A 21,714-nucleotide genomic window follows, 5' to 3' on the forward strand; every position below is an offset into this window, starting at 1 on the left:
TTTTCAAGTGTGGAAGAACAATTCGGTGTACCAAAGGGGTTCCAAGTTCAACGGTAGTTGGGTGTGGGTATTTTAAGCGGGCTGGCCGATGCCCCCTTCTCTCTCCCTTTGTCTTCCTCGTTTCGATCCACTCGGAGGACACCTAATCTGGTTCCACGCCTCTTAGCAAGTGGCTGTGCAGCTCCGAGACTCTCTTGCACGGCCTTTCCTTTCATCCCTCTTTCTATTTCCCACTTTTTACTTCACTTCACCGCTTTAGGTGTCTGCGTTCTTCCCATTTCTTGATCTTCCTTTCATCGCCATTCTTGGGCTCTTCTCTTTCTTGAAATTCGTATTTTCCATTTCTGTTTTACCTCTTCCTCGCATTCTTTTTGTAGGTTTTTGGGCATCTGGGTTCATCGATTTCTTCTGGGTTTTCTGTATTCGTCTGTTTTTTTGTGTTCTATCTCTAGGGTTTTGAATTTTTCATTTCAGATTGTTCTAATCTTTTCTTGTTCCCCGCTTTTCGTTCTCTTGTAATTTGAAATTTGAAATTGGTTTCTGGGTTTTGTTTATTTCGCTCTGTTTTTCACTATTTTACTTAGAGGATTTTGAGTTCTAAGGCGATGTCACAAGGCTTTGCGATCGAGCTCTATTTCGATCCGGCGCTTGAAAATCAAGTTCTCAAGGCTTGGAATGTACTGGCTCGCCGTCAAATTAGTACCCAACTCATTGAAATTGAATCACGCCCTCACATTACCCTCTTCTCCAGCCCTTTTCTTGAACCCACAAAAGTTGAATCCATCGTTAAAAATTTCGCTTCTAAACAGGAACCCTTGCCACTGTCCTTATCGTCAATTGGTAGCCTTCCCAGTGACAACAACGTTCTATTTCTTGGTCCAGCACCTTCGATTTCACTCCTCCAATTCCAGTCCCAATTGTGCGAAGCAATGAGGAAAGAAGGAATTGAAATCGGGGAGGAATATCGTCCTGGCTCGTGGATTCCCCATTGCGCTGTTGCTCAGGAGGTGCCCAGGGCTCGAATGGCTGAGGCATTTTGTGTTCTAAGGGATTTGAAGCTACCAGTTTCCGGGTACGCAATTGATATTGGGTTGGTGGAATTTTCCCCTGTTCGGGAGCTGTTCTCTTTTGTTCTTGGCAACACTGTCGAAGCTTGAAGCTTTGACGCCAATATTGTGCTTTAATCTGATAGCTCTTCCCTATGAACTTGTATAACCTTCGATTGATTCTAGCTGTTTTAGAGGTCCCATTTAAACGCTAGAGCATTTCAAATAAGGATGCATTTTGTATTTTGTGTTATGAATTTCATCTTTTCTTTATTATCTTCATATTGAAGTTGAATCTTACCTGCTAGTGCATAAACACAGTTGATTTGATGATTAGTGAGTGAGGGGGAAAGCCTTATAGGTTGGTTCAATTGCTGAGATTCTGAATTTGTTGATTCTTTGAGATGATTCCTGTTTTCATAGTTCATTTTGTAGATAACCCTTTAGGCCTTTCTCGTATAGTTTCTTTTGGGTAAACACTTTTACTTGTAAGTTGCTGTAGACATCATGAACCTTTTTATAGGTTGAGTACTAAACTGAGCAGCAAAGTCCTATTAAGCCTTTCTGCTGTTCATGTGACTCAAAAGGTATCCGAATATTTCAATCACCCTTGGCTTGTATTGAATTACGCCATCTTTGTGTAATGGCCCAAGTCCACCGCTAGCGGATATTGTCCTTTCTGAGCTTTCCCTTTCGGGATTTCTCTCAAGATTTTTAAAACGCATCTGCTAGGGACCCTTATAAAGAATGTTTCGTTCTCCTCTCCAACCGATGTGGGATCTCACAATTGACGTTGGCTTGTTACACTTTGATTCACAGGATTTCTCCATGGCCTACTTTTTTGAGTTTCTCTTTGGTTGATATTGTTCTTCCCTCTGTTCATTTAGGTCAAGTTTTAGTCTTGGTGAAAGCATATGCTTTAGCTACCCTCATGTTCAATCTGTCTTTGAGGTGGTTGGACTTGATTGTTCTAGGTACGACTTGGATTTATTCCTCTATCCATCTGTTTCCTGAATTCTTTATAAACATACCCGTGAAGGCGTTTTCGAGGGATTAATATCAAAAGGTATACATGATAATGAAAATGTAATTCATTTTTATCATGCTACCTTAAAGTCAAGCTTCCAGAGAGAGATCTTTCTCAAAGTGATGTGATGTAGTGAGTAGTCAATCAAATCCCAGCTCTTGTTTTGATGAAAGCAATTCTTTAGAAATCGTTTTATCTTGTAGAAATCTAAACTTTAGTTCATCCAGGTCCTTTTCGTTTAAGAACCTTCTGTCTTTCTTGATACCTGCCAATTTCAGGTTTTAGTTTCATACAATTTGGTGTGTTTTCTGCCATAATGTTTACAAAGTTCAATGAACTTGTTTCTACTTCAACAAACATTCATATATATAACAATGCTGCATTTTGAGATTCAATCTCAACCCAACACAGTAAAACATATTGAAATGACTTCAGCAACTTCATATCAGACACTCTCAAATACATTAAGTCTCATCAATTCTACTCATGATGACACGCAAACTCCAAAGGCAGACAAAGAAGAAAAGTAAGAAATTAAATGTTGCAATACAGAATGACAGTCAGATCATCAGGGAACTCAAACCATCTCTTTGAGAACCAAAAAAGAAACAAGACCAAGAAACTTGAGGAGCATTGGGTGGGAACATATGGCCTCAGCTGAATTGGAGCTATCGCCATAGCTCTGAGCTTCTGCTTCTGTAGCCATGGCAACAAGCAAGCAAGCAACCCAAATTAGACCCATACCCAAACATTTCTGAAGACCCATTTTCCTTCTTTTTCTTCTTCTTTATTCTATTGCTCGGGCTGAGATTGTCTCTTGATGTTGGTGTGTGGTGATGGTCTAATGGTGGGAATTTATAGAGGGAAAAGAAGGATCATTTGCCTGACAACTTCCTTGGAAGTGTCAAAATATGAACGAACAGAGAATCGTTTGTTTCTTTTTCAGATGGATCTAAATTTTGGTGTATAGAACGGCATATAGGGGCCAAATGGAGGATGATTCGGCATCCTCCATAGCCTCATACTTTGCAGGCCAGGTGATAATAACAAGGAATTTACAGTCCACAGGTTCTTCTAGTTATATGCATAAAATTACTAAGTAAAAATATGCTTTAAAATGTTCATGCATCTCAAATATATCTCGACTAAACTAGCTAGAAAATAGTATTATTAATAAAAATATCATTAAAGATTCCACGAATGAAAGAGAGAGTTATGCGACCAAGATCTTGTGGACTTCAACAAAAGACATAAATACAAAGTGGTCAATGCAAGCAGAAGGATGTTTCAAATTGGCACATCAAAAAGCTCCACGAACAGGCACTACTTTTAGTAACTTGGAAAGATCGTATGACTTGAAGTTTTTCCCATAACACAAGCTCAAATCCAAGGGTGTCTTTCCATCCTGAAATGCATGATTATGTCATGTTTACTGTCCGAGAACAAGAACTAAGAAATAGTTTAAAATAAAAACGTTTTAATATTTAACCTTACGTAACATGTCGTGTAAGGTTTCGGTTTCAAATTTGCTAAGTTGGAAACTTTTGATGAATATGTTTCAAAACTTACCTTGTTTCTTCTGTTCCTATCTGCTCCATTGACCAACAAAATCTTAGTTATATCTCTATTTCTACCTTGGATAGCAATGTGCAATGGCGTCCATCCATCCTATACAAGTATTCAAGGGAGAGTTATTATAACTTTGTAGCAAGAAAACTAAACAAGATGCTTCATTTTTTGTAGTTTTCTGAAGGAAAAAGCTCACAGAATCTGCAACATTGACATCCACATTGTATTTTATTAGTAGCTTCACAATTTGTTTTGCACCAACTTGAACAGCATAATGAAGCGGGGTAGCACCATTCTATGAAGAAAAAAATTACTCAAGTCATGGTGTTTCTGAAAGCACAGTCCTAGGAAATTAATTGGATAAGCAGCATAACTAAATAAACTTCTTACTTTGTCTTTGATATGAGGACTTGCACCTTTTCTTAGAAGATGACCAATGACAGCGTCCTTTCTGCCAATAATTGCCTTATGGAGAGCAGAAAAACCATCCTGATTCACCACATAAAGCCTTGACTAATAAGTTCACGTAAAGAATCTATGTTTTCAAACAATAAAATGTAGAAATTGAATTATATCGATAATATTCACCTCGTCGACAGAGTCAATGTCAAATCCACTTTCAAGTAGTCTGTCCATTGGAATAATCTGACTTGATAGCGCAAAAGTGTGAAGTGGATTCCATTTCGGCTGAACATGAAAGGTTGAAGAACTTTTTTTTGTCAAGCAGATAGCTTTAAATAGAAGTGTGAAGAAAAATAAAACAAGAAAGTTGCTGCCTTTTCAAAAGATAGATAAGAGGGAAAAAGGTATTTGAATATTTTCAAGCATTACAGTCGACAGTTTATCCACATTCAGAGTTGCATTCTGCTGTAGTATCGCTCGTTCTTCGGGTTCCAAAAGTTGTTCAATCTCTGCAATAATTAACAGTCCTTTGATCTTTACGAGATTCTGAGAAAGGGCAAAATCTTAGATATGTATCATTAAAAGATCACAAATAAAGGATCATTGGGCACCCTGTTGAGAAGGGGAGGCGTCATTCTTAACATGATATTAAAGTCATGCGCTTAACTTAGTCATACTAAAAGGATCCTCATATGTCGAACAAAAAAGTTGCTAGCCTCGAAGGTGTAGTAAAAAAGTGACTCAAGTGTCGAACAAATGGTGTACTTTGTTCAAGGGCTCCAGAGAAAAGAGTCAAATCTCGCTTAAGGAGAGACTGTTCGAGGCTACATAGGTCTCAAGGGAGGCTCTCGGGTGTACTTTGTTCGAAGGGAGGATTGTTGAGGATTTGTTGGGAGGGAGTCTCACATTGGCTAATTAAGGAGATATCATGGTTTTATAAGTAAGGAATACATTTCAATTGGTATGAGTCCTTTTGGGGAAACCAAAAGCAAAGCCATGAGAACTTATGCTCAAAGTGGACAATATCATACTATTGTGGGGGTTCGTGGTTCCTAACAACCCCCACCCATAATCGGAAATTAGCTAACAGCAGAGTGACACTGTCCAGTCCTAGAGAAGAGAGGTGAAAGCCAATTAAAGAACTGGTGCTACCATATACTTTTTATTCTAGAATCAAACTGCTTATGGTTGTGCCTTCACAAAACAATGTATATTTTCAGCAAGTAAAATGGGCATGAACAAGAACAAGCAACCCACAAATGTCTTTACAAGAGAAACAAAAACAACGTCTATACAAGATAAACAAAAGAAAAATGAACCATCTGGTGTTTTGAACTACTCCCTGGATGCTCAAATTGTTATACGATTATGGTATCTTTCATATATGCACTTTTGATTTTATTTGCTCTACGTCACGCTTCTATTTACTTTAAAGGAACCGTTCTGTTTACTAAATCACAGCAAGAGATAGCCTGACTCTCTCAGTATAGGCTCAAATCTTTCTTGCCGTGACCACAGGCCTCACATAAGATTTTAAATGGAAGTGAAAATCTTAAAGATCAAAATGTGACTCACTGAAACTTAAAAGATTGAAGTAGATTTGTTCTTAAGTATCAACTATCAATGACTAAAAATCTACTTTTTCCCTTTCATCATTCAACATATTTTCAATATTCTTAATGAAAAAATTGCAAGAGAGAAACATATATGCAATGGCCAGAAGAGAAACAGATCAAAAAGTTAAAAGGAGGCCAGTAAAAACCTTTCCGAAGATCCTCCTCATACTTGTTTGCAGCAGGCTGATCAGTAGTAGAGACGGCCTGAACATCTCCTTCACCTTCCCAATCACTTTCAAAATTCAAGTCATACTCATCCACTTCTTCTTCTTCATCATCTTCCTCGTCAAAATCACTGCCGCTTCCATCATCTGGATCTTCCCAAGTTTCTTGGCGTGACGGCAAATGAGACACTCTGTTAAACTCTGTGGCAAAAGTTCTCATACTTGACCACTTCATTGAAAGAGATAATTGGAGCCTTGTTCTTCTAGGACCAACTACCTCCAAGCAGCTGGTGGTGCAACCCAACAATGGACCAGAAGCAGTAGCAACAACATAAACGGGAGAAACTTCAGAGGGAACAAAAGTAGATAAAGCCCACGACATTATCTGTTTCTTTTATATGGTAGCAACTGAAATAACAAACATTGAGAATCAAACAACAACATGGGCAATTAAACAAAGCTCAAGAGGCTTTAGAAGCAATAAATAGTTAACTTAGACATTTCAACAAACAGCTTATCGGCATGAGTTACGAATCATGATTCAACCATTAACTTGGGAGATAATAATCATGGAAAAAGAAACACGTTCACATCTCTCGAGTAAGAGAGTAATGTTTGCAGACCCAGAACCACAATCGACAAAAACTACAAATTTTGTTATCTTAGTTCTTCTCAGATACCAACATACATACCCAGAAACCACCGAATTACGTAGAAATTGTAGAAAGGAAACGAACCTGAATCGGGGAGAGAGAGCAAAATTGAAATTGTTAGAAAATTCTCCAATTATGAAGAACAACTTTTGACGCCTATACAGAATAATCGAAAACCCAGAGACGAGGAAGCCGAAGTAGCATCTTCCCAATTGGATATTGATACCTGAAAGAGCACTATACTACCGGTTTTCATTTTTTCTTAAAACAAAATTATTGTATTAATTTAAACTTTGACTTTATATTTGTCTCCTAAATTAGGGGGAAAATTAACCCGTTAATAAAAATACTTATCAAATTTTAAAAATAACATTAAAAAATTTAGAGATAATTAATGAAACATGATGGACAGTTTTTCGTCTATATATTAGTAGGTCTATATATTAGTAGTAAAGTTTTTTCGTCTAAAACCAAACAAAGTTAAGGAATGAGTGAAGGAGATAAGGAGTCTGAAACCAAAGCTAAGGAGCGAAGGGAAGGAATAGAGGGGAAGGATCATGAATCTTGAGTTCAGTCTTGACGGACTGTGAAGGAGAAGAGAAAGAATGAATCGATAGTGTTTACCGTTAAAGAATAGTTAAAGAATAGTGAAAGAAGTAAGATTTTTTTTTTATTTTGTTTAAAAATTAAAGAATTAATTTTACCTTTAAAATATTATAATTAAATAAAGGTATTTACTATTTTTTTAGATTTTTATTAAAAGTTTAATGATTTTATTAAAAAATTTAAAAGTTTAAAGGCATTTTTAAGATAAATATAAAATTTATAGATATTTTTATTAATTTACCATTAAAATGTATTTTTTAAACATAATCTTAATCTTAGTATATAGTTTAAATTGATTAATTCATGAATTTTTTCTATTTAAATAATTATTATTTTGAAGTTTATACTCTATAAATTATTCTTTTTCTTTTTAGTTTTTGAAAAATTATTATATATAAAACATTTAAGGAAATGACACAACTATCCCTTTAATTTCATTATAAAAAAAAAACAAATTCTTTTGTTTAAAAAAGATTATATTGATTTAGTTGTAATTTTCAAGATAAATTTTGATAAACACAATTTCATCCATGTTTAGACATAATCCACCCAGTAAACTGCACTAATTACAAATTAAAATGTTTGAAAATGAAGAACAATTTTCATTTTCNAAAAAAAAAAGAACAAGAACAAGAACAGGTATTAAATAACTTAGAATTGCCATTATTTGGTGTTTTGAAGCCCATATACTAACAATACTATACGTATCATTGTACAAATTTACTGAACAAAAAACCTCTAAACCATTTATATANAAAAAAAAAAAAAAAAAAAAAAAAAAAAAAAAAAAAAAAAAAAAAAAAAAAAAAAAAAAAAAACTTATCAAATCCACTCCCAACACATTTTCAGTTCATTTGCTCACCAATCAAGTCCAAACCCACCACCAGGAACGACAACCCTTGGAACAGCAAGAAGTAGAAGTGAACTCCATGAGCTGACAGCAAGCTTCTGGCTGCTGCAGTGAGCAGCAGAAAGGCAAGAGCCAGCTCTTTTCTATACACCTTGTTTCTCTTCTTCTTTGAAGCCATTTGCTTCTCTTGTTGGTTCAATTTACTCAACAACTCCAGCCCTGACTCTGAATGTCTCCTTAGAATCTTATCCTCGTTCGATGTTTTCGACTCTCGTTCGGCTAATGCTAGGAAGTCGGATTCTGATGATCGTCCTGTTTTCTTTGTCACGACCCATTCGTATGAGCTTCCGAGCTGGAATAGCCCCGAAATCATGGCGTTGAACTTTGTCACTGACATGGTGTTCTCAAACAAGAGATATGGGATCAAGAAAGGGAAGGATTTTGGGGATGGGAGAATGTTTAGTAAGGACATGAACACTGGGATGTAGCAGATTACCCACAGAGGCAACTCTGCTTCTGGAATGAACATTGTTAATGGAAGAATTATGCAGAACAAAGTGAAGGAGTAAAAGGGAAGTATGAGTTTTCTTAAGAGGAAGAACAGGAATATCAAGTTCGTCTTCTTCCATATTGATATCTGCACAAATCCAAGCAATGTGTTCAAACTTTAAGCTCAATGAGTGGATCATGTGGCGTAGTGTTTGATGAGAGTTTTACCTTTGAAGTAATGATGGAAGGAAGGCATAATCTGAAGAGCTGCATAGGACCAGAATGCCAACGGTGTTGCTGTTTCTTGTAAGCTTCATATGATTCAGGCAATTCACAAAGCACCTTGACATCATTGAGGAAGATGAATTTCCATCCCTCCAAGTGTGCTCGAACTGCGATATCCATGTCCTCCACCGTCGTGCGCTCGAGCCAGCCACCGGATTCCTCAAGCGCTTTCGCTCTCCAAACGCCTGCTGTTCCATTGAATCCAAAGAAGTTGAGAAAAACCCCATTAACTTGCTGCTCAACTTCAAAGTGGAAGCACAAGTTGATGTTTTGGAGTCTGGTAAGCAAGTTTTCTTCTTTGTTAACAAACGCCCAACGAGCTTGGACAAGCCCCACCTCAGGATTTCCCTGTCATGTTCATAAAAACGTAAGCTAAGCTAAGCTCGGGATTTCCGTGTCATGTTCATAAAAACATCATCAGTACCTTGAAATGAGGGATTGTTAGCTTAAGGAAATCTGGGTTGGGCTGGAAATCTGCATCTAAAATAGCTATGAACTCATAATCTTTAACATAATCACAAGCCATGGCGGACTGAAGATTCCCAGCTTTGTACCCAGTTCGGATCAATCTATGTCGATAAACAATATTAGCACCCTTTTCATTCCATGATAGAACTTCTTCTTTGATCAAACGCTGAAGATTTCCATCGTCTGAATCATCAAGAACTTGAATCAAAATCCGATTCCTCGGCCAGTCAAGCTCACAAGCAGCAGCAATCGATTGCGCATAGACCTATTAAACGGAGTTTACAAATCAGAAGATTCATTGAGGAATAAAATCAAACACCTTGTGTCATATGAAATCAGGGGAGTACTGATTCGTTACCTCTCTCTCATTACACATTGGGATTTGAACAAGAACCAAAGGAAAATTCGAAGTATCTTCCAAATCATAAGCGTTATCTTGAATCGTGGGTTTGATTTTCTTGTATTTGATCCAAAAGCAGCCGAAGCAGAGAACAAGGCGATCGAGAGATTGGATCAAGAACAGAACAATGCAGAATTTGGAAAGCATGAGAACCATTGGCGCAATGTAATCAACACGAAACGAAAGCCACGAGACGTAAAACCATTGAATAATCCCATGAACTTCGAGCTCCAATGGCTGAATCATTCGCAGATTCCACTTTTTGAAATGAGCAACAACTTCGACGATCAAACCCGTAATTGAAATCGCAAGAAACGCCTTAATGAATCTATATAACTTACGGCTTTTGGAATCCTCTTCGTTAATATCCGCATGAGCAATGCGTTTCTTAACAGAAGCAAACACCGCCTTCATAGTCATCGCCATCCACGAGAAGAAAAACAGAGCTCTATGGGCTTTGAGAAGAAGAACCCACGTGAGCTGCTTGGGACTCGCAGCCTTCTGCTTCTCCGGAAGCAACAAGGAATCAGAGCCATTGATTTCCACTAAAGGGAAGCTGTTATGCTTCTCAATTGTAACAACAACAGAGCTCGGAGCCATCTGGGTATCGATCAAAACGAAGAACAGAGGCGAAAAGGAACAAATTAACAAACACCCAGATGGAAATTTGTGGGGAAATTTCAGTAGGAAGAAGATAGTGCCATTAAAACAGAAGAAATAGATCTCAATTTGCTCAAACGAACTGCTAATTTAAATGAAGAAGAAGAAGAAGAAGAAGGTATTTTTTAATTTATTTATTGGTTGAAGAAATAATTTGGAAAGACAGACAGATCCTTCCTTGTTTGCTCCATGGCACAGTGATTCAGTTGAGTAGGGCCATTACAGNAAAAAAAAAAAAAAAAAAAAAGGGCAACAATATTAGAACACTTTTTTGAATGAACAAGAAAGGGTTGGATCCTGAGCGCAGCAAGTATGAATATGATATCTAGTTTCTTAACTTTAATGGGAATCTGATATCATAAACTAAATATTTCATTGCTCATGTTTAGCTGTGTGATCATGTATTTATTAAGACAGCTATGTCAGTTTTAATAAGCATCTAAATCATACTCTCATGTGCTCTAATATTATTATTATTATTTTTTAATTGAAAACAAAATAAAAAACCAAACTGTTTCTGTTCTTGTTCTTATTTGATTGAATTGAGTTTGAGTAATCACGAACCTTTACAATGGTATAATATTGTCCAATGTGGGATTTTCTCCCAACAATTCTCTCATCCAACAAATTACACTGATGCCCTCGAATAGCAGTCTCTCCTTAGTCGAGGCTCGACTCTTTCTATGGACCATCGATTTTTGGAGTCTTGATACCATGTTCGAAACTACGGACCTCCACAATAGTATAAAATTGTCCACTTCAAGCATAAGTTCTAATAGCTTTACTGTTGATTTTTTTAAAACGTCTTCTGTAAAATTCTATTTTAGTTTTGTTTAATTATACATATTCAAACATTTATTATTTTAGTGAAAAAGAAAATGCGTTAATTTTAGCTTTTTAAGTAAATATTTAATCAATGGTATTTTTCATTTTAAGTAAAGTTTTTATTAAAGGGTATAAATTTTCATGTTAGGTCTGAACTGTATTATTTGTAATTTTAAAAAATATTATTTGTCATGTTTGACCTTAAGAATGCACTAAAAAAAATTAAAATAACATGATAATTTGAAATCTTTTAAATCTTACAAAATTATTTTTCAATTAAAAAATTCAATTTTAAATTTAAAAATTAGAACGATAAAAATAATAACTAAATACATTTAAAAGCTTACATTTGGTACATTTTAATATTATTAATTTTAAAAATACACGACTAAAACTAAGTTTTCAATCATTAAATATATTTTATGTGTCGCAATTTCTTACCAATAAAATCATATTTAAAGACTTTGATTTTTGCTATTTCTAGAGAATAAATAAAAAGTTGCACTAAATTGGTTTAAAAATAAAAATCAGTATTTTGGCTTAATAATTAATTCTATTAAAACGATTTTTCTTTTTCTTTTTTGTTTTAAAATAAAAATAATTTTTTGATTGGCGGTGGAGGAAGGCCAATATTGGTATTTTGTGGGGTAGATTTTAGATATTATTTTAAAATTAAGTGGGTCATCAAACCAATAATGTTTTCTATTTTATTTTATTTTATTTTTAGATGCATCTATTTTTATAGCGGTTACTATGTTTAAGTTATTAATTTATAGATTTGACTAATTAATTATATAATTAAATTTACACTATGTTAATTAAGCTTAGTCAGCATCTAAGTTCTCTCTGTCTTCTAAAGTGAGGTCAATTAATTACCTATATTTTATATATCATAAATCTGATAATTAATTTAATAATAGTTATTCTTTTTCTTTTTCTTTTTAATAAAAAATATATTATTGCATACACATGATAATATCACCGCCATAATTACAAGATTAACCTCCTAATCAATTTGCATGCATAAGCATATGGTATTATCATGCATGCCATGTTTAATCAAATCAGATCAAATCAAACATATGGGCGTTTGTCTTGGAATCTTTAATTTGATCTGATCTAATCTATGTTTATATATGGATTTGATTTTAAATACGAAGATTATGATCATTTATTTGATTCAAATTGATACATTCAAGGAATTATGATGATTGTCAAGGCAACGTGCAGCTTCAGTTGTGATTATAGTTTGATTAGACACAATAACACGTCTAAAAGTCTTGTAAGCTTACGTCTGGCGCTCGTTGGCTTGAACTAGGTCCCATGATTCAGATGGATAACATTAATCGCGAACCAGGGCCTCCATGTAACAATCATGTATATCGAACGTAAACGTTAGAGCATATATTTAAGAAATACGTGGCGTGGCGTGTGGGGGCGGGGAAATGGATAACGTTGGGAGGGAGTTGGTTGGGTGAGAGGAGAAGAGTGGGGAAGGTGGCTAGGTGGGCGTGCAACCCAGCAACCAAGCAAGGGGATTAAGCATGGCAATGGGAGAGGAGGATATAGATGGCATAAAGCGACTTCTCCTGTTGGGCACATACTCACATGACCTCCTTCCTTAATTACTCACCCCATGTGCTACTAACCTCCTTAATCCAATCTCAATCCCAATCCCAATTATTACTTGCGGTATATCTCGACATTCGTGCCGACTCATATTACTTCAAATATAGATTAGACTAGATGTGGACTCGGTAGACTGTAGACTTATAAGTAACAGCTCAAACTTAATGTTCGTAGATATTATCCATTTTTGCTCGTTACGTATCGTCATCAGTCTCATAGTTTTAAAATGCATATGCTAGAGAGAGGTTTTCATACTCTTACAAGAAATGTTTAATTCCCCTCTCCAACAAAAGTGGGATCTCACAATCTACCCCTTAGAGGCCTAGTGTTCTCGATGGCACACCGCCTTGTGTCTAGCTTTGATATCACATGTAACATTTTGAGCTCATCGCTAATAGATGTTGTCCATTTTTGTCCGTTATGTATCGTTGTTTTTTAAAACGTATCTACCATGAAAAGGGTATAGTCCTACTCTAACCAGTGTCTCGCACCATCCAATAACTGACTCTGATACTATTTGTAACAGCTTAAGCCCACCAGTAGCAGATATTTGTTTTAGCCCTTGCATATATCTGCTAAGGTGAGGTTTCATACTCCTCTAAGAAATGTTTCACTCCGGCAACCAATGTGAGATCTCCAGTTAACGAACTATATTGAGATGAGTTAAAATTTGAGTCGTTATAATGTGTTGTCTTCCACTAGTTGGAGTAGGACTCGAAAGTGAAGTCAAATTGTCTTCCACGAGATCATACCAGAAAGTGAGGTCAAATTTAAAGCTTTAAATAGTGAACAAAAAAAATGTGGGTGTTCTAGCCGTGGAAGACATTATATAAAATTTTATTTATTACAGAGCAACAAAATTTCTACTATAGTTATGAAGTTACGAAATTATTCGAGAGGTTAGTTACATCCGTTCCACTCTAATAAATAATTGCATTAGCCTAAAATTAGATATATTTCCATCCTATCACACCTTTTTAATATCATCCAACCGACTCTTTTAATAACCTAAATTAAATATAAATCTAATCATATCTGGTCTGTTCCTCCTGAATCTTATCCGATTGTAGTAAAACACATAAAACAAGATAAATATAAGTGTACCAGGTCTGACAAGGTACATGATTGTATTTGCTCCTAGTAGATTTAACCTCGAGTATAAAATATCGAATGTTTTTTTTTTATTAACCAAGTATTTTCAGGCGCGAACTGGAGTAAATTTTGGATCGATAACGAGCGGTTTTTTAAAATAAAAGAATTATTTATTAATAAAAATAAAATTTAGAGAGAGGTGGTGGGGATGAGGTAGAAACATAGGCATTTAAGAGGTGTGCCCTCTCACCAGAAGACCACACCCTACCCTTTCTCAATTATCCCTTCCCTCTTCCTTGGATCCACCACTTTCTCTCTCTCTCTCTACCCTATAAATTTATAAATTTTTTTCTTTTTTTTTCTAATATCAAATGTCCAGCTGGCAACCGAGTAATATAATATTATGAATTAAATATTATTTGTCTAAATTCTCGTGAGACCTTTCGTCTAATAAGTCATAAAAATAAGGTAGATAACTCGATCATACATTGAAAATGATACTTAACGAAATATTAAATTATTGACTTTTAAAATAATAATTGATATTTTATGCGTTTTTATAAGAAAAAAATTGGGCTTGGATGGTGTATGGGCTTTTTAGGCCGGTACAAAAAATATTAATATAGAATATTTTTTCAACTGGATCAATTTAAACATAGCTCATCTGTATAATATTGACACATAATAATCGGACAACACACGAAGATGGCCTTCGAAAAACGCTCTTTGTGTGCCTTTGCATTTTAATGTTCATGAAAGCTGCCCCTTTTGTCACAACCCCATATAAAAAGCCATGCAAGATCTTCACTTTCACAATCCATTCATAGCCTAACCAAGAACACAAGAAGAGCTTCTAAATGGCCTTTTCCAAGTCCAAGTTTCTCACAGTCTTTCTGCTCTTCTGCACCCTTCTTCACCTTGGCTTTGCCAATGAGCAAGTGACCGACGACGCCGTTGCTCAGAGCGAGGTTGTAGGCCAACGTCTGCCTTATGCACAGGACTGCTGCAATTATGGTCACTCGGGGAGCTGCGTCGGTTCACCGAACTGCTGTGGGAATGGAGGCGACTATGGCAACTCCCCTCCTCATTGTGCCCAAAATGGATGTGGGTGTGTGGAGAATCCAAGCAACAACTGTTGTGCTGGCTCGGTTGGCCATCCTTCTCCTCCGTCGTGCCAATGGCAGGGACCGAGCCCGTGCTGTGGCTGTGTGAGAACCAATGTCAAGGTCGAGGAACAGAATGAATCGGACTCCGTTCGTCCCAGCAGTGAATCAATGACTCCAATGCATTAAGGAACTTAAAACATGAAGCTCTTCATGACCAACATTACCATCTTAGTCAATAATATCAAAACTGCTTGTGGCTTACAAATATAAAGCTTCATGATCTGAATTCATCTTTTAATATCAATACACAACTTTCTTTTATGAACATGTTACATATATGCTAACTTCCCTAAGTTCATGTTCGATATGAGTATCTCTTTCCTACAAACCTCTAACCTCGTATATTCTCGACACTTGATTTCGGTCGAATGTTATACCGTTGCTGCGCTGAGTGTGCTATCTTTTAACTGGCATAGAAAAGCTTCTCATAAAGTTTTCAACCTCCAGCTTCGGATCAACCGGTGAAGAAAGAGACGCAGAGGGTTGCAGAAGCGACGTTCTAGCTCTGCTTGGCCATTCATTAACAACAGGGTCGGATTGTTCTTGTACAGAAGTTGGCTGTAGCTCGATTGTCGTATAGTCAGTAGTAGTTTCGTATGTATCATCAATAAGCCGACGGTCATCATCCTCGATTGACATAACCGTGCTTGTTTCGGTGTGAATCGTGGTGTCATCGGTGAACATGCCAAGCCTTCTTTTCCTTCTTGCTGCCTTGCCCCATCCATGGATTGTTTCCCTTATTCTTTGTGGAATTAATGCAGCTTTATAGTTTGTTCCCATCTAAGAAAAGAAAAGGTTAATCTGAGTACTCGGAATACGAAGAGAAACTAGCTCGACCGTCGTGTCCGAAACTGTTACCTGAGTTACCAGAGCATACAAGGGCAAGGTGCTGTAGCTGCAAAGGAACTGCCCGGCGAATCTACAGAAAAACCGAATATCATACGCAACGAAAATAGCTCTTTATGCAAGCACGTAACGAGTAATAACTTCAATTTATGCATACCCCAAGATGAGTCTTGCATAGACAAGCATATGGTTCCTAATAAAGCAAGAATTATATCCAAATTGCCACTGTAAAGTAAAAAGAAAAAAAGGATTAGTAACAAGTAGTTCTAGCAGAGTTTTCTCCATCGGTATTTCTTATTTCGTGATCTTGTTAGTTCCGTTTCATTTTTCCTATTATTTCGTTGTAAATTGCAACGCGCATGCTGTAACAGCCCAAGCCCATTACTAGCAGATATTGTCCGCTTTGGTCTGTTACGCCATCAACCTCGCAGTTTTAAAACGTGTTTGTTAGGGATGTTAGGGAGAGGTTTCCACACCCTTATAAGGAACGTTTTGTTCCCCTCTCCAACCGATGTGGGATCTCATAATCCACCCCCTTAGGGACCTCACGTCCTCGCTGGCACACCACTCGATGACTGGCTCTGATACTATTTGTAACAGTCCAAGCCCACCGCTAGTAGATATTGACCGCATCGGCCCGTTACATATCGCCATCAGTCTCACAATTTTAAAACATGTTTGCTAGGGAGAGGTTTCCACACCCTTATAAAGAATGTTTCGTTCCCTTCTCCAACCGATGTGGGATCTCAGACACTCAGTGTTCGATATCCATAGAAATTAAGTTGGTCATAATTATGAAAAGAGGAAAGTACCCAGAACCAGAAGAACGACGCCAACTCAAACGCATTCTGCAAGGAAGGTTAAATAAAAACGCTTCACCAAATCCGATATAAACAAAAAGGTCGATTTCCGATCATTCTAATGTAAATAATCAATATAGACCTGGAAAAGGATAAAGTGGATCAAGGACAAGAGAAGTTCAGGCTTCTTAAACCAGAAAAGATCATCTCTTGGCTTTAGCTTCGGACCCGAAAAAGAACCGGTTATACCAGCACTTTCCAATGCCAACGTTGCAATGACATGTTGCAGCTTCGTGCCCACAAGAAGAACAAGCTAAAAACAAGGTATCAACACGTATCGGGTTCAAACAAGATCGAAAAAAGCTGGTATAGAAAAATTATCTATTTAAACAAGCTAAGAAATTGTTCTTGATGATGAGAGATGATGAAATTATAGTACGAGTGAGATATAAAGGAGAGAGCGCACTCACAGCAATTGGAATGGATGCTATCCAGAAGTACAGATTAGATCCTGCAGTAATGCAAAGAGAGGATTGATGAACACAATGATATATTTCATGCAATTGGATTAAACCACCACTTCTCCAACAGAGAGTTTTACCTTTTACATCAAACAGCATGAAAGCAACGACGAATCCCCACAACGGAGCGCTGCATTAAAGAGGAGGTATCAGCGTGCGCATCTCCTATGGGGTCTAATATGCATGCATACATAGTAAAGTCGGAGAGGTTTCCACACCCTTATAAGAAATGCTTCGTACCCCTCTCCAACTAATATGAGATCTCACAATCTACCCCCCTTGGGAACCCAACGCCCTCACAAGCACACTGCCCGATCCTGGCTCTGATACCATTTGTAACGACTCAAGCCCACCGCGAGCAGATATTGTCCTCTTTGGCCGTTAGGTATCGCCATCGGCCTCATAGTTTTAAAAATGTGTCTACTAGGGAGATGTTTCCTCTCCAACCAACGTGAGATCTCAGAATAGCACTGTAACAACCCAAGTCCACCACTAGCAGATATTGTCCACTTTGGGCTTGTTCCCTCAAGGTTTTTAAGGAGAGGTTTCCACGCCCTTGTAAAGAATGTTTCGTTCCCCTCTCCAACCGAGGTAGGATCTCACAAATTCCAATGTTTTTAAAAAGGGGTCCACAGTATGCCCCTCGTATTCGAATACCTCCGTGTTGCAGACTGAATGCAGATATCTAATATCCCATTCAAACGGTATCGAAATTGAAATTTGTGGTCATTTCACCTACCTCACACCTACTATCCTTTGGAATTCTTCTTCCATGGAGCGAATCATGTAGCTGTGGAAATCATACGTCAAAGGGAGGTGGTGATTCTGCAACAAATAAGATCCAATAAAAAAAAAAACATGTTTTATTATTTCGGGTCATAAGAATACAGATTAAGTCCCTTAAAAAAAAAACATACACTATCAGCTGTAGATGAGCCACCTTAAATATTGTAGCTACGTTGGATTTTACTACGATTTATATTCTCGCATGAACAATTCGAACACGAATTCATGCATTGAAATAATGAAAATTTGTAACTATTGCACATGTCCTCCAGACTCAAACTAGAGATTTAGCAAAAGATTCTCAACATATAACAGCTTGAGAGTAGGCAACTAATGATAAAAATGCTAGCAAACCATATCGACGAACCATGATGAAGCCCTTGCGGAGTGTGAGGTAGTCAGCATGAACTACAGAATTCCCGAATTGTCGGAAGAAACATGTCTACAATTCATAAATTCGATTAGTTCAAAGCAGAAGATATGTCGAGGCAGAAGTAAAACTTTGAAAGGGTAAGAGGAAAGACTGCAATTTATTAGGAATACAGGGACTAAATCAAAATGAAAGTAAAATATGTGGAAGTTGAAAGCATACCACCCAGATTAGAAAGCTGTTCCGTGTTATAGGATGGGAAGTGTGATATCGAACAAAGGTCGATTGCCTCCGCAGTGTCATTTCTCTCGTGATATCTATGGCGGTATAGAACTAATTGTTAGCGTGAGAAATTTGTTTCTAATAAAAAAAGAAATCGTCAGCTCACTTGGAACCTTAAAAGAAAGCAAACGTCCTTCATACTACATACTCGATACAACACGAACTCAAGATATAGGGGGAAATAGTTGTTTCATGAATGATTCCAAACTCTTGAACAGTATTGAATCAACGAAGATCGACATGAATATTGCACTAAACTTACTAAAATCTTCAGTATCATAAACAAAACGGTACTCGAGAGGACGATATAAGGCTTAGTTTCGTTCTAGTTGTATATCTAACGCCAAACAGAAGATGATTACAATAATGCTGTGTTTCTAATCCCACAATATAACCATAGAGCTTACCATTTAGTGAATCATGTCTGTCCATATGGGCTTCATCTTCCCAAGCTCTCCATCTGTGAATCTGATTTATCATATATCAAACTATTACAACTCGTAACATTTGTGATTATTTTGAAATTTCTCATCAAATACCAATGTTCTACGTCGAGATAAAGTACCTTTACGATTGCCAGTAACATTGTTAAGCAGCTATAAGATACATGAGTTACTGCCATTATAAAGATAAAGCGATGCAATTGCTCGAGACCCTCATACGAAACGAACGGCTCATAACCCTGCACAACGAATATTTGAAAACTTCAATCAGCATTAGCTTGGAAGAAGAAAGAGTTGTTATTTAAGTCATGTGAACTCTATGACATGCCTCTTTGCAGGTTTTCTCATTCCCATTAAGCATCCGCCTAAACAAATGGGGTAATACCGAAACGGTGTATAGTTTCCGTTCTTCGGATGAACTGTCTTCTTTTTGTTCATCAATCTCGGCTTTGGTACATGGAGTAAAAGGGGTATTATAGAACCTTGATGGGATGCAGATATTTGATATTAAGCTTGATGTAGCTGTTAAAAGGAGAGAAATAAATCCAAGAAGCATCAACTCTGAAACCAGAAAATCAAATGCCTATGAGTTGAGACATAAGAAGAATGGATAGCAAAGCTCTTAATTATAAGCTAAGCACGTCTTGAGTGATTGAGTGAATGGCATAGCCATTTACCTTCTTTCATTTTCTCCACTGCCTCTAACAATGGCTTTCGGTTAGTCTTCCTCAACCACTGAGATTACAAAAGGAACAATCATGAACAAGTATGCGAGTGATGGCTATGAAAGATTCATATGGGTCAGTTATGATAGAACCATTAGGTGAAATGCTTACAGTGCTTAGCCGGTGAATGGACCTCTCCACGAGTAAGGAGACTACAACGAAAATGGTTAGCACAGAAGCAACAGACCAAGTGGGCGTCAAGGCCAAAGATCGCATCTCCTCTTCATTATCAGCCATCTCCCACAAGTTTCTGAGATGAACTTTCAGGTATGTTCCTCAAAGCTCCGGTTATACGCCGACCAGGGCAGTCTAAAAGACCTCAAACAAGCTCATCAATGGTCGCTGATCAAGAAACAAGAAGAAAATTGCAGACTGCTTAGTTTCTGAGGATAGCAAAATCATCCAAAATATGAACAGAAAAGGCTTGAAGACTGTATGATGCTTACTTTATGGAAGAGTTTTCAGGTCCCAATACGCCATGAAAGCGACAATTGAAGAAGGGTGTGTACGAGTTTATCTTCTCTGATTTTCCCCAATTGATTAAGTCAAAAGTTTTCTTTCCTTTTCTCCTTTTTTGGGTCTGCTCTTTCTGGCTCTAAGAGTAGCTTCCGCTCAAAAACCAGCTGCGATGAACTGAATATGACCAATTGGGGGTACCCAACAACGAAATTGATCCAAAAAACAGAGTCCCAAGAGAACACACCAGAAACGTTCAATAAAGCTTCAAGGATTATAGGTCGATGCTTTCTTCATAATCTCCCAACCAAATTGACAAAAAAGGGGCAAATGAACGATTATGTCCAACAAACCCCTATGAGTGTATGAAAACCCAGCTCACATTTCCCGAGAAACAAACAAAATCTTTGCTAAGAAGACACCTCGTTCAAATGCTTTCAACTTCACAAGTCACAGAAACGGAACAAATACAAACCCAAATCAAAATGGGGAGGCTAGCTCCAGTGAATTTAGAACACAAAAGCTAAAACCACGAGATTTGAATGGGTTTAAACACTAAAAAAAAAACCCCACATGCACGAACACGCGATTCTTGGACTTGTGAAAACCGCTGCCTGTGCATTAACTACTCAAAGAAATAGCGAGAACTTCGAGAAGAAACAATACGGTAATGAAGGCAGAGGGCAAATTAGGAATGACCCAGAAGAAAGAAATGCATGGAATCGCAGTATTTACATTTGGCTGAAAATTTAAAATGGTGGGTCACAACCCAACTGCACAAAGCAAAGATCTGAGAAGCCAAGTGGGAAAGCAAGCAAGCAAGCAAAGAAGGAAGGAAAGAAGCAAGCAATCTACTAATGAATCGCTGAATTTGACAACGTTGCTTTTGTTTTGATTGTACCCTCCGGCCTCCGCTGATTGGGGAACATGCCAAAAGGCCAAACCCAGTCATCGTCCATTCTTCAACCATTCAACCATTCCATACGCTAATTTTGTTCCTTCTTAAATTTTACTCTAAAGTGGTACTCCAATGGCAGCATTCTTCCGGTCTCCTTTTTCTTTTTCCTTTTCTTTTTTAAGNTTAAGCTTTAAATTTAATATATTGTCTTTTTTAATGTTATTTTTGTTACTCCTTTTTTAAATATAATTAGCATAATTTAAATTAGAAGTTGAAAGAAATTTTGGTTTGACCAATTATTAAAAATAATGTATATCATTTATTGTATTTTATTTTCATATAAGTCATGCCCATTTTGTCCCTACGCTTGCTCTATTCCGTTTACATAATTATATAAAAATAGAAAATTATACTGAAATCTCAATTAGGTTTTGGAAATATTTGTTAGAATAATTTAGATTTATAATATTGTTTGACGGTGAAAAAAAAGACAAAACATTTTATTGACATGATCCATTCCTTGGACTCAGAAAATTCTTTTATTTTATTTTTTTTTTCTTTTTAATAAATAAACAAGGACTATAAATTAACAATATATTAATTGTAATAACAAAAAAATACGTTTCTTTAAGAAATTTAT

The 21,714-nt window shown here is 36.8% G+C and overlaps 4 protein-coding genes across 6 annotated transcripts; 1 reads left to right on the forward strand and 3 right to left on the reverse strand.

Annotated features, from left to right (window-relative positions):
• The first annotated feature begins 22 nt into the window (after positions 1-22).
• LOC111809459 lies at positions 23-1,344 on the forward strand. The gene has a single exon (XM_023695924.1). The coding sequence runs from the start codon at positions 606-608 to the stop codon at positions 1,155-1,157; it is 552 nt and encodes a 183-aa protein (XP_023551692.1). The 5' UTR covers positions 23-605; the 3' UTR covers positions 1,158-1,344.
• Positions 1,345-3,212: 1,868 nt separating this feature from the next.
• Positions 3,213-6,746, reverse strand: LOC111808047 (ankyrin repeat domain-containing protein EMB506, chloroplastic). 2 transcript variants are annotated; one of them, XM_023693824.1, is made up of 8 exons: positions 6,562-6,746; positions 5,807-6,232; positions 4,474-4,553; positions 4,231-4,329; positions 4,033-4,131; positions 3,839-3,937; positions 3,643-3,741; positions 3,213-3,478 (listed from the first exon to the last, which is right to left on the reverse strand). In XM_023693824.1, the coding sequence occupies exons 2-8, from the start codon at positions 6,204-6,206 to the stop codon at positions 3,374-3,376; spliced, it is 981 nt and encodes a 326-aa protein (XP_023549592.1). In that variant the 5' UTR covers positions 6,207-6,232; positions 6,562-6,746; the 3' UTR covers positions 3,213-3,373. The 2 variants fall into 2 exon arrangements, with proteins under 2 accessions (XP_023549592.1, XP_023549593.1); XM_023693825.1 differs by having other exon boundaries at positions 5,807-6,111; positions 6,562-6,725.
• Positions 6,747-7,885: 1,139 nt separating this feature from the next.
• On the reverse strand, positions 7,886-10,423 carry LOC111808332 (xyloglucan glycosyltransferase 4-like). Its single transcript, XM_023694253.1, has 4 exons — positions 9,534-10,423; positions 9,132-9,440; positions 8,651-9,055; positions 7,886-8,570 (listed from the first exon to the last, which is right to left on the reverse strand). The coding sequence occupies exons 1-4, from the start codon at positions 10,173-10,175 to the stop codon at positions 7,929-7,931; spliced, it is 1,998 nt and encodes a 665-aa protein (XP_023550021.1). The 5' UTR covers positions 10,176-10,423; the 3' UTR covers positions 7,886-7,928.
• A 4,675-nt stretch (positions 10,424-15,098) lies between these two features.
• On the reverse strand, positions 15,099-21,159 carry LOC111809041 (MLO-like protein 11). Of its 2 annotated transcripts, none has more exons than XM_023695364.1 (16): positions 20,167-21,159; positions 19,832-20,062; positions 19,673-19,730; positions 19,324-19,517; positions 19,118-19,234; positions 18,960-19,020; positions 18,493-18,587; positions 18,268-18,342; positions 17,854-17,939; positions 17,195-17,244; positions 17,064-17,104; positions 16,736-16,906; positions 16,606-16,641; positions 15,951-16,018; positions 15,806-15,866; positions 15,099-15,727 (listed from the first exon to the last, which is right to left on the reverse strand). In XM_023695364.1, exons 2-16 carry the CDS (start codon positions 19,955-19,957, stop codon positions 15,344-15,346), a joined length of 1,623 nt encoding a protein of 540 aa, XP_023551132.1. In that variant the 5' UTR covers positions 19,958-20,062; positions 20,167-21,159; the 3' UTR covers positions 15,099-15,343. The 2 variants fall into 2 exon arrangements, with proteins under 2 accessions (XP_023551132.1, XP_023551131.1); XM_023695363.1 differs by having other exon boundaries at positions 19,324-19,556; positions 20,167-21,158.
• Positions 21,160-21,714: the final 555 nt, after the last annotated feature.

The sequence above is a fragment of the Cucurbita pepo genome, chromosome LG13, assembly GCF_002806865.2.
Source record: "Cucurbita pepo subsp. pepo cultivar mu-cu-16 chromosome LG13, ASM280686v2, whole genome shotgun sequence".
Taxonomy (NCBI): Eukaryota; Viridiplantae; Streptophyta; class Magnoliopsida; order Cucurbitales; family Cucurbitaceae; genus Cucurbita; species Cucurbita pepo.